Consider the following 13,789-nt stretch of genomic DNA (forward strand, 5'->3'; position numbering starts at 1 on the left):
CCAGAAGTGATAGTTCTGTCACGATTGCCATGCGCACAGTGCCAGATATCTGCGTTTTCCTGGTTACCGCACTTTTTTTACAATAAGTCAGTTGTAAGCTGTGTACGGTGTACTTACTTACTTGGTCAATAGAATAATAAATGGAAAATTTTAAGACGATAAATAATCATCCATATCTAAATGCTAAATCATATCTAAATCTATCCGAATTCAGTGCCAGCAGATCTGGGGACGCGGTGATGGAGGTTTACGAGCACCCCTATTGCGTTTCAATTTTTAGCATTTTGTCAGTTAACGTTTTCAGGTTCGAAAAGTAAACCCGGCATGCTGTTGGAAAGAAAATGTTTGCTTAAACTTTCAAAGCAGTTAGGAAGGTAACAGAAATCGACGAGTTTTTTATTTGAAGCATTTTTTATGAGTATGCTCCGAGGGCCCGCAGCGTGCGTAACCTGTAACTTACCTTTCTGAATCCGCTCATAAACTCTAGTCGTAGCTGTATTGCTTTCAGGTGTCCTTTGTTTTTGGATATAATTGTGGATGGAAATTTTTGCATTATGCAGTATCTACCCAGCCAGCAATTTGGTTGGGCTCACGTTCGTTTTGCCCCGGCATCTCCGACATGCCAGAGTTGGGCCGGTGTAAAGGGAACGCTGTCAGAGCCGGGGTTTGAGTCGATATGGCTCTATTCCGGTTAGCCAGCCTTCTTGTAGCGCTCCCGAGTTGGTATAGTTTCGGATCGCCAAGTCTGGCAAAATTCCGGCTCCCTGCCACAACTCAAGTCCGGCATCTCACGGCCAAGTCCGGCCGCCTCGTAGCTGCTCTGGCTTACTGTGGCTGAAGTAAGGTTGAGGTAGGGCAGGCTGATACGGTGTTCGGATAGTCTTAATGGTTATTTCCTCGCGTTGTGTTACGCTTAGCTTTGTAACTTAATGCTTTATTTATCTTAACTTCGCTTAACTTTCTTAAAACAACTTAATGGCCTCGTTCTCATTTTTCTATATATTTTCTTCACCCTCGTTCTCTCGTCTTCCCGACCTCAATACGATAATCATCACAAAACATATGTGCACGCGACATGTGTGATAAAAGAACCTCTGTAACACCCCCCTCGACTTTGAATTGACACGAATTCAACCAATTCTACATAGAGGTATCACTTTCACATTTCCACTACTTTGACTACTGGCTACTACTTCACTGGAGCACATCGATGTGAATCAGCTTCACGACTGGTCTCGTCACGACCTTATTGTGCAGTTTCACTGTAGCCACACGCACGTGGCCATCTTTCCCCGGTAACACTTCCTCGATTCGCCCCAGTGGCCACTGACTCCTCGGGGTATTTGCGTTGATCACCAGGACCAAATCGCCTGATTTCAAGTCGGTCTGAGGCTTCAACCACTTTGACTTCGCCTGGAGAGCTGGTACATATTCTCGAAGCCAACGCTTCCAAAACTCTATGGATAGTTGCTGGAGCCGTTTCCAGCGCTGCCGAAGAGTTGTAGCGTCATCCTGTGATGCCGGTGAGGTCTCGATGCTAGCCGTCCCCAAGATGAAGTCTGCTGGCGTCAGTGGCTTCTCATCGTTGGCGTCAGCTGAGACGACTGTGATTGGTCTGGTGTTCAGCAGTGCCTCGGCTCGACAGAAGGCAGTTTGAAGCTCCTCATCGGTAAGATCGGCCCTCTCGAGTGTTCTTTTCAGAGCCCGCTTGGCGCACTTGATCATTGCCTCGCACGCGCCGTTGAAGTGGGGAGCTCCTGGTGGGGTGAATTGCCACCTGATACAATGCTTTGACAGCTCTTCCTGCACTTTGCTTGAGTCAATGCTTCTTACCAAGCACTTCAGTTCCTTCGTGGCTCCGACAAAGTTCCTGCCGTTATCGGATGTGATCTCAGACGGTTTGCCTCTTCTGGATACAAATCTCATGAGAGCTCTGATGAAGCTGTCCGTGTCTAGCCCATAGGCCATCTCGAGATGAACAGCTCTTGTTTGTAGACAGCTGAACAGGCACAAGTATCGTTTCTGTCGTGTCTTGCCTCTTCCTTGTCTGGTTTCGAATGGACCTGCATAGTCTACTGCGCATTTGTCAAACGCTCGAAACGATGGACAAACTTGACTGCCGATCTTAGGAGCCATCAGCTGTGCTTCCGGTTTCTTGTGGCCCTTTTGACAGACGATGCAGTTTCTCACCACTGACTTGATGAGTTGACGGGCTCCTGGTATCCAGATGTGACGTCTGACTTCGGACAGAGTGTGCTCCGTCCCCATTGCATGGTCTGCGTCCTCATGGTGCTGTCGAATGATCAGCTTGCTGATGTGATGTCTCCTTGGTAAGATAGCCGGATGCTTTGAATCAAACGCCAACTCAGACTTCTGAAGCCGGCCTCCGACTCGCAAAATTCCATCTTCATCCAGGAAAGGGGTAAGTTGTTTGATCGAGCTCTGCTTACGTGACTTCTTGCTTGAGATTTCCCCTGTTACTTCGCTCTCTCTTCGTAGTTCTTTGATTTCAGAACCGTACGCCTCCTCTTGTACTTGACGTATCCAGAACTTCTCGGCTCTCAGCAGTTCGTCTGGGTCTAGCTCTACTCTCTGAGCTTCTTGGACTTCATGTTCTTCACTTGCTGGTTCTACTCTACACCTCACCGCCTGGATGAATCGCCACACCCAAGCGGTTACACGCACTAGTCTGCGCCATGTAGAGAAGTTCTCTGGTCGAAGACGGAATTCGTCTGGCATGTCTGGAACAGAAGTTGCCAGCACTGTTTTCTGAGGTGCTTGTTTCTTGAACTCCGTTTGATCATGCTCTTCTTTGTTGAACTCTTTCTTCAGAGGCCACTGATCTTTTCCTTTCAACAGGTAGGCCGGCCCATGCCACCAAAGTTCATTGACGCGCAGCTGCTCTATCGTCAGACCTCTCGTTGGCAGGTCGGCTGGGTTTTCGACACCAGGTACGTGTTGCCACTGGTCAGGCTTGGTCATCTCTCTGATCTCAGAGATACGATGGGCCACGAATGCTTGGAAGCGGCGAACTTCATTTCGGAGCCAACACAAGACGTCCATGGAGTCGGACCAGAAGTGAACGTCATCAACTGGTATCTTGAGGACTTCACAAACTTTCTTCACAAGACGTACTCCGAGAAGTGCCCCCATCAGTTCCAAGCGTGGAATGGTGTGCTGCTTTGCCCGTGGTGTGACTCTAGCACGTGAAAGAACTAGATGTGAGGAGCGCTCGCCACCATACTCAGACACTACGTAAATTGCTGCTGCGTAAGCCTGTTCTGATGCGTCGCAAAAGACGTGTATTTCTTGCTTTGGTGTTCCTTCATATGGATGCAGGCATCTTGGGACTGAAAGACTGCCGAGGTCACCGAGCTCAGAGAGCCACTCTTTCCACTTGCCTTCTAGGTCTTCTGTTAGTGGATCATCCCAGTCCACGCCTGCGGCCCATGTGTCTTGGAACAGCATCTTCGATCGTACTACAAATGGTGAGAACAAGCAGAGAGGGTCGAAGACTGCTGCCATCTCCTTCAAGCAGCTTCTCTTGGTGAGAATCTCAGTCGAGCGTTGTCTTGAAGAATCGACGGACAAGCGGTCTTCTTTTGTCGACCAGACAACGCCCAGCGTTTTGGTGGAGGCTGAACTCCTTTCTTCAATGATATGTTCAGCTTCATTCGCACGGTCTTCTTCAGGAATGGTGCTCATCACCTCTTCACGGTTTGACATCCACTTTCTTATCTTCATTCCAGCTTCTTGCAGTACCCTAGCTACTTGTCTTCTTGCCTCCGCGGCTACTGTGCTGGATTCATAGGAGGCAATGCAGTCATCCATGTAGAACATGCTGGTGAGGGCCTCAGCTCCAAGTCGATATTCGTCCGCCCGTCTTAGAGCGTGCTCCCTTAACACGTACTGAGCAACAAAAGGAGCGGCAGCATTTCCGAATATCCAGCGATTTGCTTCATATATTGTTGGGTTTTCATCTGTTCTCATGTTTCTCCAGAGTATTCTGTGATATCGTCTGTCTTCCGGCGCTAGCTCCACCTGGAGAAACATTTCAGATACGTCTCCGATCAAGGCGACTGGATGTCGACGAAATCCGACGAGTGTCTCCGTCAGGTCACTGTAGAGAGATGGACCGGGGAGCAGTTGTGAGTTCAGGCTGATGTCTCCACACTTGGCAGCTGCGTCGTAAACGACTCTGACCTTCGTCGTCGATCTGTCGTTTCTAACGACTGGGAAGTGTGGTAGATACCACACTTTACTTTCGAGTTGTCCGTGCTCCTCGTCTGTGATTGCTGTTAGATATCCTTTGTGGACGTACTGTTCAATTACATCATTGTACTTCTTTGGAAGATCTTCGTCGTACCGCCTTAAAAGAGATCGTTCTGTATTCACGAGTCGACTCATCGCCATGCCGTAGTTGTTCTCGAGTGACGGTTCTTCATTGCGCCATGGCACTGCTGCTTCGTACCGACTACCCGTGTACTTCAGAGACTTCTTAACCTTCTCAACTGCAGTCTGTTCTTCACGTGAGAGAAGATGCTCTTCGCTTGACTTCACCTGCATCAGTTCCAAGTCAGTCATTGACTGCATGATCTGGACCTCATCTTCAAACACTCTTTTCTTCACATGTGTTCGCAGGGTTTTTGCAAAGTTTGACATGTTTTTCAGGCATGACACATCTTCACTGGTGTTTTCAGCTGCTCTTTCGATACAGCCGAACGCTGTCCAACCGAGCGGTGTGAGCACTGCCACTGGCTCTCCGGTCGTGCCAAGAACAGTATCCAGTGGCACGAAGAGGGGCATCGTATCGGCGCTGATTCCTATCAGCAGATCGACCCCACGACTTCTTGACATCTCTGGGAATTGGATGTGTCGCAGATGCGCCCACTTCTTCTTAGCGTCGTTCCAGTTTATGCCCACAGATGCTCCGTCTAAACTGGGTATGACGAACACGTTCAGAGCGGCTTCATAACTGCTGTGCAGGCTGGATAACTTCACAGAACCTGCTTTCATAGTGACGTCTTGTGTGCCGGTCACCGTTCCAAGCTCAAACTTTTGGCTCGTTCCATTGAATTCGATCTCGGATGCAGCTGCTTTACTGATGAATGATGCGTCAGAACATGGGTCCAGTAGCGCGTTGAGGGTAACCGAACGGCCGTTGTGGTACACGCGCACTGGAACTGTCTGGAATGCGGTCGCTCCTTTTCCTGGTGGTGATCTGGAGGCTGCCGTATTGTAGCTTATTCCGGAGCTTTGTGTGTTCCCGCTACTGCTACTGCTGGTGGTGTTTGGCGTGTTGCGCGATGGCTGACATCCACTGCTGTGAGCTCCTTCTTGGCGGTATTGTGACCAGCTCAACTGTCCGCTCTGTTCTAGTTGACCTTGCTGAGGTAGATGGCTCGTAGTCTGACGGTTCTGACTTGTGTTCTCCGTCTGTCGGTGCTGCTCTTTCAGCCGTCCTCTCTGTTCCAGTTGCTTATCTTGTCGCAGACTGGCATGCAGTAAGGTGTGGTGGCTTCCTCCACACCCCTCTAACTGACATCCAGGAAACCGGTGGCATCTTATTCCACGATGTTGTCCGGCGAGACATCTAAAACAGATTCTTGTCTGCTTACAGAACTCGTATCTTTTGCCCACTGTCCAGCTCTGAAAAACAGCACAGCTCTCCAAGGCGTGATCAGCTTGACAAACCATGCAGTTTGTATCTGACGGCGGACTGAAGGACTGCCGCACTGCTGGCTGATGTTGATTCTGGGTCTTCACTCGGAATGTCTTCCTTTGCTGATGTCGAGTGTTTGGCATGCTGCTCGTGGTTTGTGTCATTTGCTTTGCTCTTTTCTCGAATAGCGCTTCATCCGCCAGCCACTCGGCGAATGACTCGAAGTTGTCTTCTCTGTGCTCAGTGCTTAGCCATCTGTTGTAGTTCTTCACGTAGAAATGATGGAGCTTTTCTACAACAAGTAAGTAGTATGCAGACGTGTTTGTGAGATCTGACACGCATCCACTTTCCTTTAAGTTTGTCACTAAACTTGTCACTCTGTCAGAGAATTCTTCTAGCCGCTTGGTTTCATCCACTTGAATCGGCCGCGTGCGTCTTATTGAATCAAGCTCGTTTCGGATTTTGAACATTTTTCCACCGTATTTCTTATCTAACTCTTCTTTCGCCTTTGCATATCCCGTTTCTGTGGGTCTGTACCTTTCTACAATTCTCAGAGGCTCTCCCGCGAGATAGTTTTTCATGTAAATCATCTTGAACTTAGCCGGTATTTTCTCGCTGTCGACGAATGCATTAAACATCTCCGACCAGTCACTAAACTGCATCTGATCCCCACTGAAGACTGGCAGCTCAGGCTTTTTCAAACCAGGAATCGTGCACGCTTCTACTTTCTCAACTTCTTTCACTGAACCACTGGAGCTGTGCGAATCTGAACGATCTGTGTTCTCTGATATCTTTTGGCGAATGTATTTATTTGCTAGCGAGACCGAATCAGCGATGTCATTCTCTAGAGCTTCATAATTCTTCCACAGAGGTCCTGATCGCACAGATGAGCCGTCTTCTGAGTTATCTTCATCTTGCATAGTTTCTACTATGTCCAACAACTGTGTCGTTAGCTCTCCCAGCTTGGCAATCAGTGCTTGTATGACTGAGATTGATGCGTTTCCCTCTATGAGCATAGCATGTAATTCACACTCGTCGTTACGTATCTGCGTCACTAACTTTTGCTTTCGCCTATACAAACTATGAGGCACACTGGCTTCCATCATTGATTCCTCAGGGTTTACAGAAGTGTTGCTGGTATTGTTCATTTCTTCACCTCCGGTCTTCTTACTTCTCTGTCTTTTTCCCGGCATTGCTTCATCCGGGTCACGGCACCAAATGTTCGGATAGTCTTAATGGTTATTTCCTCGCGTTGTGTTACGCTTAGCTTTGTAACTTAATGCTTTATTTATCTTAACTTCGCTTAACTTTCTTAAAACAACTTAATGGCCTCGTTCTCATTTTTCTATATATTTTCTTCACCCTCGTTCTCTCGTCTTCCCGACCTCAATACGATAATCATCACAAAACATATGTGCACGCGACATGTGTGATAAAAGAACCTCTGTAACATACGGCTTACGCCTATCTGTGGTGCGGACAAGCTCTGGGATCGTGTGTCAGCTCCAGTAGAGCCCCAGATCCTGCCCGTACCTTAGCTGGAGCAAATGCCGGAGCTAGCCAGAGTAAAACCAGCCTAGACCAAATTTGCCCACTGGGTAGTATCTACATCTACATACTTTCCGTAAGATCTTTTAACCCTCGCCCGCACATGTCATTCTCCCATCCTAAAACGCACATGGGGGAGGGGGAGGGGGCGTTGTCACCACCCCCGCGCCATTTCGTTCCTGCTGAAGATAGAGCTTCGTGATAAAGACCAACAGATTTGTTGGGGAGAGACGAATCCAATGGTACCCAATTTTACCTCATTATGTCAGTCATTAACCTTCCAGGTCAGGTCAAACTAAAAAATGTTGCTGTTTGGGGTCACCGTTGGAATATCACGTGCGGTGCCCATCATATACCAATGACGCTGCCGTATTATGGTGTCAAGCCAGCAAACAGCTCTTTGTCACATTATCCGACTAGGTATTTGCTGGCTGTGGTCATTTCAGGTCAAGTATGGTCAAGGTCAATGATATGTGTTTGTATGTCTGTGTGTGTCTGTGTGTATACTGATGTGTGCACCGATTGGTTTTCTTTTACATGAGGTCATGAACTGAGAAGCTTTTGCCAAAAATGCAGTCAAAGAAACTTCTTGAAAGGTAAATTTAGCTTGCCTAAAACCGCAATGTCTTTAGATGACCTAGGTTGACCTTGACCATGACCCTGACCTCTGTACATCGTCGAACAACATGCTCTATGATAGGTTGGAGGTAAGACTGGCAAAAACCCGAAATCAAGGTGTAAAAAGCTCACAAGACCCATAGCCAACGCAAGATATTGGGTATTCGTCATTTGGGTCATGACATGACCTGAAGAACAAGGTCATATCTCCGAAACCAAAAACCACAGAAACTTGAAATTTTCAGTGGATGAACGATAGAAAAGCAGCTAGGGGAAGCGGGGGTAACACCGCCACTGTGGGAAACACCGCCACCCCATCTGGCGGCGAAAGTATGAAATGTGAAGTGTAAAAATCCGTTATTTCCTATTGACCGCACGCAGGCAAGCGTCTTCTGATTTGTGTTCCGGTGTTTCAGTGTAATCGAAGCTCAATGTGGGCATTTAAAGAAAAATGCACATTCTCTTATAAAAATTCGATGAGTTGGGAGCACTTTTGAATGTCTTTAAGTAGAGACTCATTTTGATTTACTTGATTACATCGAAAAATAACTGATCGGCTTTGTCCAGTAAGATAAGTTTGCTTGAACCGTGTAGTACATTCTTACCGCTGGCGATTTTTGCTTGTGATCACTTATTGGGGAACACCGCCACCCCGTGGCGGTGTTACCCCAATTGAGGTTGCGGTGTTTCCTGTTTGTAGCGTGATAAGTGATGAAACTCCAAAGACACGCTTTATTTATGTTCGTAGATGTTCCTAAGTCGGGAATAAGCAGCTTATTTGATTTTTTACTTTATATTTTTCATGCATCCCGACCAAGCACTTGCCAGCTGTATAAAACTGGCAAACAGCTGATGAACCTATACCTATTTAGGTGTCCATTACCGATTATTTGCGAAAATTACCACTTACCGACAGGAAACTCATCGCACACGATCTCTGAACAATTAAAAGCTTTCGTAGGAATTGGTTGGGTTAACATCAACACCGGTGGCGGGGTTACCCACACAATTTGTAGGCAGCAAATATGCAAGGTATTTTTAAAAGTCGTGATACATGAAAACCTTTTAGGAGCATGCAAAATAAGTACCTAAAACACGTGAGAAAATGTTTAAATATTGTAACCAAAACAATAACTACCAAGAGACTTCACACATATTCTCTCATTTTGGCGAAAAGCTTAGGGGGGCGGTGTTACCCCCGCTTCCCCTATACGAAACATCAGGCTTCTAGCTATAAAAATGTTTAGTGCAGAGCGGAAACTATACCTACCTGAGTTGTGGGGGCAACCACCCTCCCCCATGTGCGGGCGAGGGTTAAGATTAATTAGATCTATTGACAACGCCATGAAGGTAAAAAGCTGTGCCACGCATGGCGCATAATTATAAAACAACATATCATTATTCTTGTACTAACACAATGAAGAACTGTTTCAACACCAGGTAAAATCATACAATAAAATCACAAGTGCGACTCATAACAAAGCAAAACAGTGCGCATTACTGCGGCGAAGTTGATGATGGCCAATTTACCATCCTGGAATTGTGTGGTTCATCGGTGAACTTCCCCAGCTCCAGGCTACCTCCGGCTCACAAATATACAACACCCACAAGGAAAACATCACCCATTATCCCCATTATCCTCATCAGCTGTGCGCTGGCTCGGCGCCATTCGTCTCAGCTGCGTCATATCTGCCATGCGCGCGCCATCACCCCGATTTTCTGGCGTTATTCTGCCGTCCCCTGGGTGCTGACCCGGTGACCGATGCCGCTAAGTGTCCCAGGAGGATCGATATCCGTACAGTGGCCAGAGGGCCTTCCCTAGGGGATCAGCCAGATGGTATGAGATGATCCCAATGAGACTAGGTCAAGGTCAGAGGAGATAATATTGCCCGAGACTTTCGGCGCAAGAGTAGCGGAAGGTCAATGTCAATTTATAGAATGATTTATTCTATTGAACTGGCGTGATATTAAAACGGTGCTAGATAATTTTTGTTTATGCTGAGCTCAAAAACTGTCATATTTGGGGATCGGGCCAGATAACACAGATAGTTGTGCACCATATTTCATTATGGGGTAGTCGATGACGGAAAAGTCACTATTTCGGTTACACCTATTTACAACCGGTATCATTGGGAACGGTTGCTGGTCCGAGCTTCCAATTACTTGGCTCTAGACAAACAGCCAGTCGGGACCCGACAAACGTTAAGCCTTTATGACCTCGCAATATCTCTGGCGCCACGCTTCTTCTTCCATTACGGGCCCCAATATCACCCCTCTGCATGTCCGTGCCAATATCCCGGAGCTGGCGTCTTGAGGGCATTGATAGGGGAAGGGTGTGCAGACTGCAGAATGCAATTGGTCTCGTGGGGGCTATGCTCTTATTGACATTTGTAGCAGGGCACATCAGATGACCTTGCTGTTATAATACTTGCCTCAGTGTTCACTGAAAGGAAAGCGAGTGGCATGCCATTTGCACATCCCGTCAGAAATTAAATGGAATAACGTGTACCGTGCAGTGTCATTCATAGCGATGAAATAGAAGTAATTATTTTTGGGCGGAATGATAGGGATGAGTGGAACTCCTCGAAGGACTCCTCGAAGGAAACAGCCATATTGCGTGAAAGGGGTCACGGCCGGGCGCATGATTCTTTCAGCGATATCATTTCCTGATACCATAACGAGAGGCTCAGTGCTACACGAAAAAATAACCATGGGCTTAATGTTGGGCTTCGCTCAAAACGTACTTAAATACAAAATTTAATTTTGTGTAAAATGCCTACCTGCAGCTTTTGTAAGTGCTTTCACGAGTATCTTTCAATTGTATTGGTTGTGCCACTGTAAAAGTTTGTGAGAAGAGTTATAAGCAATTATAAGCGACCCGCCAAAAACCAGTTTCCTTGGCGGCAGGCCATACGTTTACGCAGTGTGCGACGACGACGCGTGGTACGCAAGGCAGTTGGGTCAACCATGATAACCAGTTTTGGTCCTTCTGTCAGGGTTAGGATTATATAAATCCCTTTATCGATTTACATTATTTCGAAACATCGAGCAGCATCAGTGAGTTGAGTACACGTTTGAAACTTATCAATGTTTTAAACGTTCAACAACAAATCTAGCCTGCAGATTTAAAATAGATGGTTTTCCAGGGAACAATTAACTCCCTCGCCGAACAGGGTTTGCTGGCATGTGGCAAGTGCCACAACCGGTTTCCGCCGTCCGATCGGGAACTTCCAGACATATACCTACGGCATTTGGTGGCTTAGCCGCATGTGGCCATGGACATACGTGGTCAGTCCCGTTTACGGACTAAAGCGGGCCAAACGACAATTACTGATCCTGGTCGTCAGCTCCAAGGCTTGTTATATGTATGTTAAATGTGTATCTCTAACGAAACACTTCACAGATATATACTATACAGGCAAAATGTAGGTACTTGGTCAGTGCAGACAAGCATATTCTTCAGGAGCTCAATGAGCGAGCCAAAATTGGCTTTGTAAGCGACTGGAGCTGCGCAGTTATCTCGCTTTTCTACGCTTGAAAAAATTTAGGCATGTTTTAAGCTACATAAGTGTAAATCCCCGTAATATCCTACTATACCATCCAAGGCCCTGTTGATCAGCGTTCACGGCCACAACGTATGTGTCAGCAACTCGCAGTCCAACACTGATGGCGTTTGTCTCACATCACTTCACCGACCGACAGCTGCATGACATGAGATTGAGAGCATTGACACGTGTCGTTACACATGTTGGTGACGGTGACACTTTTGGTGGCCTAATAGGTGTCGTGACACGAACCACTCGGTAACCAATGCCATGATACCTCAAAGACACGGGACTTTCCCTCAACAGCCCGCGTCGATTATCCGTAGTCGCGTGCACCTGTCAAACCTAATAATTAACACGTCTGCACTCCTCAAACACGAGCACATCAATGGTCGACTTTTATTGGCTGATTGTATAATTACCGAATCGACTATACATCCGCAATCACTCCCGTTTTCCTGTCACACCTAAGTCACGATAAAGTGGCGAAAATCCCGGTGGTTATTGATAAGAACTGACAATTGGAGGTCATTCGAGGCACGTTAGGTGAGCGTAAATTTGCACACATTGTGACGGTTTGGTCTCAACAAGTCTCTTGGTTAAATGTCCGCTATAGGATAAAGAAAGAGTCGCATTCGGGATTGTGGAGCGAAAGAAGCGTAAAATGGCGCTTCTTTTTTGTTTTTTGTTTGGGGCACAAATTGAAATTCCCTGTTGACCTACACATTTTGTGTTCATTGTGCCTGTTGCAGGAAGCTGGGAGATGCTAGTCTACTTCCACGGCCCTATTCTGGTGCTGATGACGGCGAATCTGGGCTTCTTTGTGCTCACCGCCAAGAACCTTCTTCAGACTGAGAAGGATACGCGCATGGCCGGCAGGCAGAAAAGAGGCACAGAAAGGTAGGTGTAAACTGCAGTACGGTACCTATTTTCTTACGACTGTGCTTTGTAAAAGTGAGCGAAGAAGATAAGGTAAATCATACGATCCTCCATCTTAAAAAATAGATTTTTCATTTGATATTTGAGCAATATCGTCACTTTCTCACTTCGGTTTATAAAAAAATTGGCTGAGAAAATTGGCTTTGGCTCATTCTTTAATTCAAACGCGAATTAGGCTATAAAAATGCGACCAACTTAGTTCGTGTCGTTTACATATTCTTTGTTCTGGATCACTTATGACAATGCACTTACCTATGTAATCTGTTCAGACACCACTTGTACTTCATGTATGATCTGTCCGAGGACCCGGCCTTACCGCTGTGACGCTCGTACGTCCCGCCGCTCAGCTCACTCGGATAATACGACAGGAAATTCCACAACTTGCAGGTGCTTTGAACCACATGCGCCGTCTGTTCCTATAAAACCCGAGAACGCTTGGTGGGTTTAAGAATAAGCGAAAGTTTTCCCTTGCGCAAACAACAGACATGATGGCCTGTGGCGTCAGCCTAATACGGATGCAGTGCGGTAAAAAAGGTGATCGATAATATTATGCAATAAGCAATTAGCCGTTAAATACAGCTGATAGTGTCGAGTACACCGTACCTACAGACAGTTAGAGAGTGCTACCAATTGTAGTAGATTAGCGGTAAAGAGGATGATCGTCGGACACACTGTCCCTACTGAATTACCGCTGATACAGCCGATCTTTTGTGCAGCCCACGGAAAACAACAAAACGGCAATATCACCAAACAACATTATGTCATTTCCCTCCTTCCTCCCAAACCCTTCTTTCCCTCTCCCTCTAGCCACTACTCTTTTCCCTCCTTCCTCTATGTTACCGCTCTTTCCCTCTTCCCTCCAGCCATCGCCCGATTGTCACGGGATTCACGGGATTTCCAAAGAGCGTCATCACATCCACCAAAGACCACAAAAACAAACAATGTAGTGCGGTGGCTGTCCGCAGCAGACTGACATTATAGGCGCGACGCAAGGCCACCAGACCACGGCCCTGCACTGCAGCTGACTACCTGATTGTCTGTCACCCACCGCTGCCGTCGAGGCTGTGTTATTGGCAGCATCGGCCATCGCTGCAAATTGCCGCTAATTTGACCAACGACGCGGTAGAGTGGCGCTCAACAGGCGATAGCCGTGGGTTTACTGAAAATTGTGCGGACCCAGAGATTGGACGCTTAGCAGGCTCAGATAGTATTTTGGTGACACGGCCGATTTACCGATGGGGGCTTAGGCTCCACATAAGAAGAGTTTACAACCAATGCGGTTGTCTGTAAGATTTTCGCTGAGAAGACGCCGTTTCGCAACGCTGAACGCTCAACCGCAAAAGAGCGCACTAAAAGTGACTTTTCCAATGTTTCCTTTTTCAGCAAAACACTTATGAGCTTTTGACTAACAGTACCTAATCCTCGTATTCCTCGTCATCTGCTTGACAATGTGTCTGGACTGGACAGGACTGAACAA

The 13,789-nt window shown here is 47.0% G+C and overlaps 2 protein-coding genes across 2 annotated transcripts in view; one reads left to right on the forward strand and one right to left on the reverse strand.

The window, feature by feature from the left end:
• Nucleotides 1-13,789, forward strand: part of LOC122387973 (G-protein coupled receptor Mth2-like) — a 32,286-nt gene that overhangs the window by 12,982 nt on the left and 5,515 nt on the right. The window contains exon 5 of the mRNA XM_043378690.1: nt 12,126-12,273. Within this exon, the coding sequence (XP_043234625.1) occupies nt 12,126-12,273 (148 nt within the window). The remainder of the gene's footprint in view (nt 1-12,125; nt 12,274-13,789) is intronic.
• On the reverse strand, nt 1,032-5,853 carry LOC122387974. Its single transcript, XM_043378691.1, has 2 exons — nt 5,195-5,853; nt 1,032-1,771 (listed from the first exon to the last, which is right to left on the reverse strand). The coding sequence occupies exons 1-2, from the start codon at nt 5,824-5,826 to the stop codon at nt 1,195-1,197; spliced, it is 1,209 nt and encodes a 402-aa protein (XP_043234626.1). The 5' UTR covers nt 5,827-5,853; the 3' UTR covers nt 1,032-1,194.

Source organism: Amphibalanus amphitrite, unplaced genomic scaffold (assembly GCF_019059575.1).
Source record: "Amphibalanus amphitrite isolate SeventyFive unplaced genomic scaffold, NRLGWU_Aamphi_draft 000304F_arrow, whole genome shotgun sequence".
Taxonomy (NCBI): domain Eukaryota; kingdom Metazoa; phylum Arthropoda; class Thecostraca; order Balanomorpha; family Balanidae; genus Amphibalanus; species Amphibalanus amphitrite.

Bases quoted from the DNA above. Each gene is read 5' to 3' on its own strand.
- LOC122387974 (XM_043378691.1), bottom strand. From the start codon at position 5,826: ATGACACAAACCACGAGCAGCATGCCAAACACTCGACATCAGCAAAGG. The intron at 1,772-5,194 runs ATTCCAGACAGT...TATCAGGTGGCA, and splicing joins CCAGGAAAAGGAGCGACCGC to ATTCACCCCACCAGGAGCTC.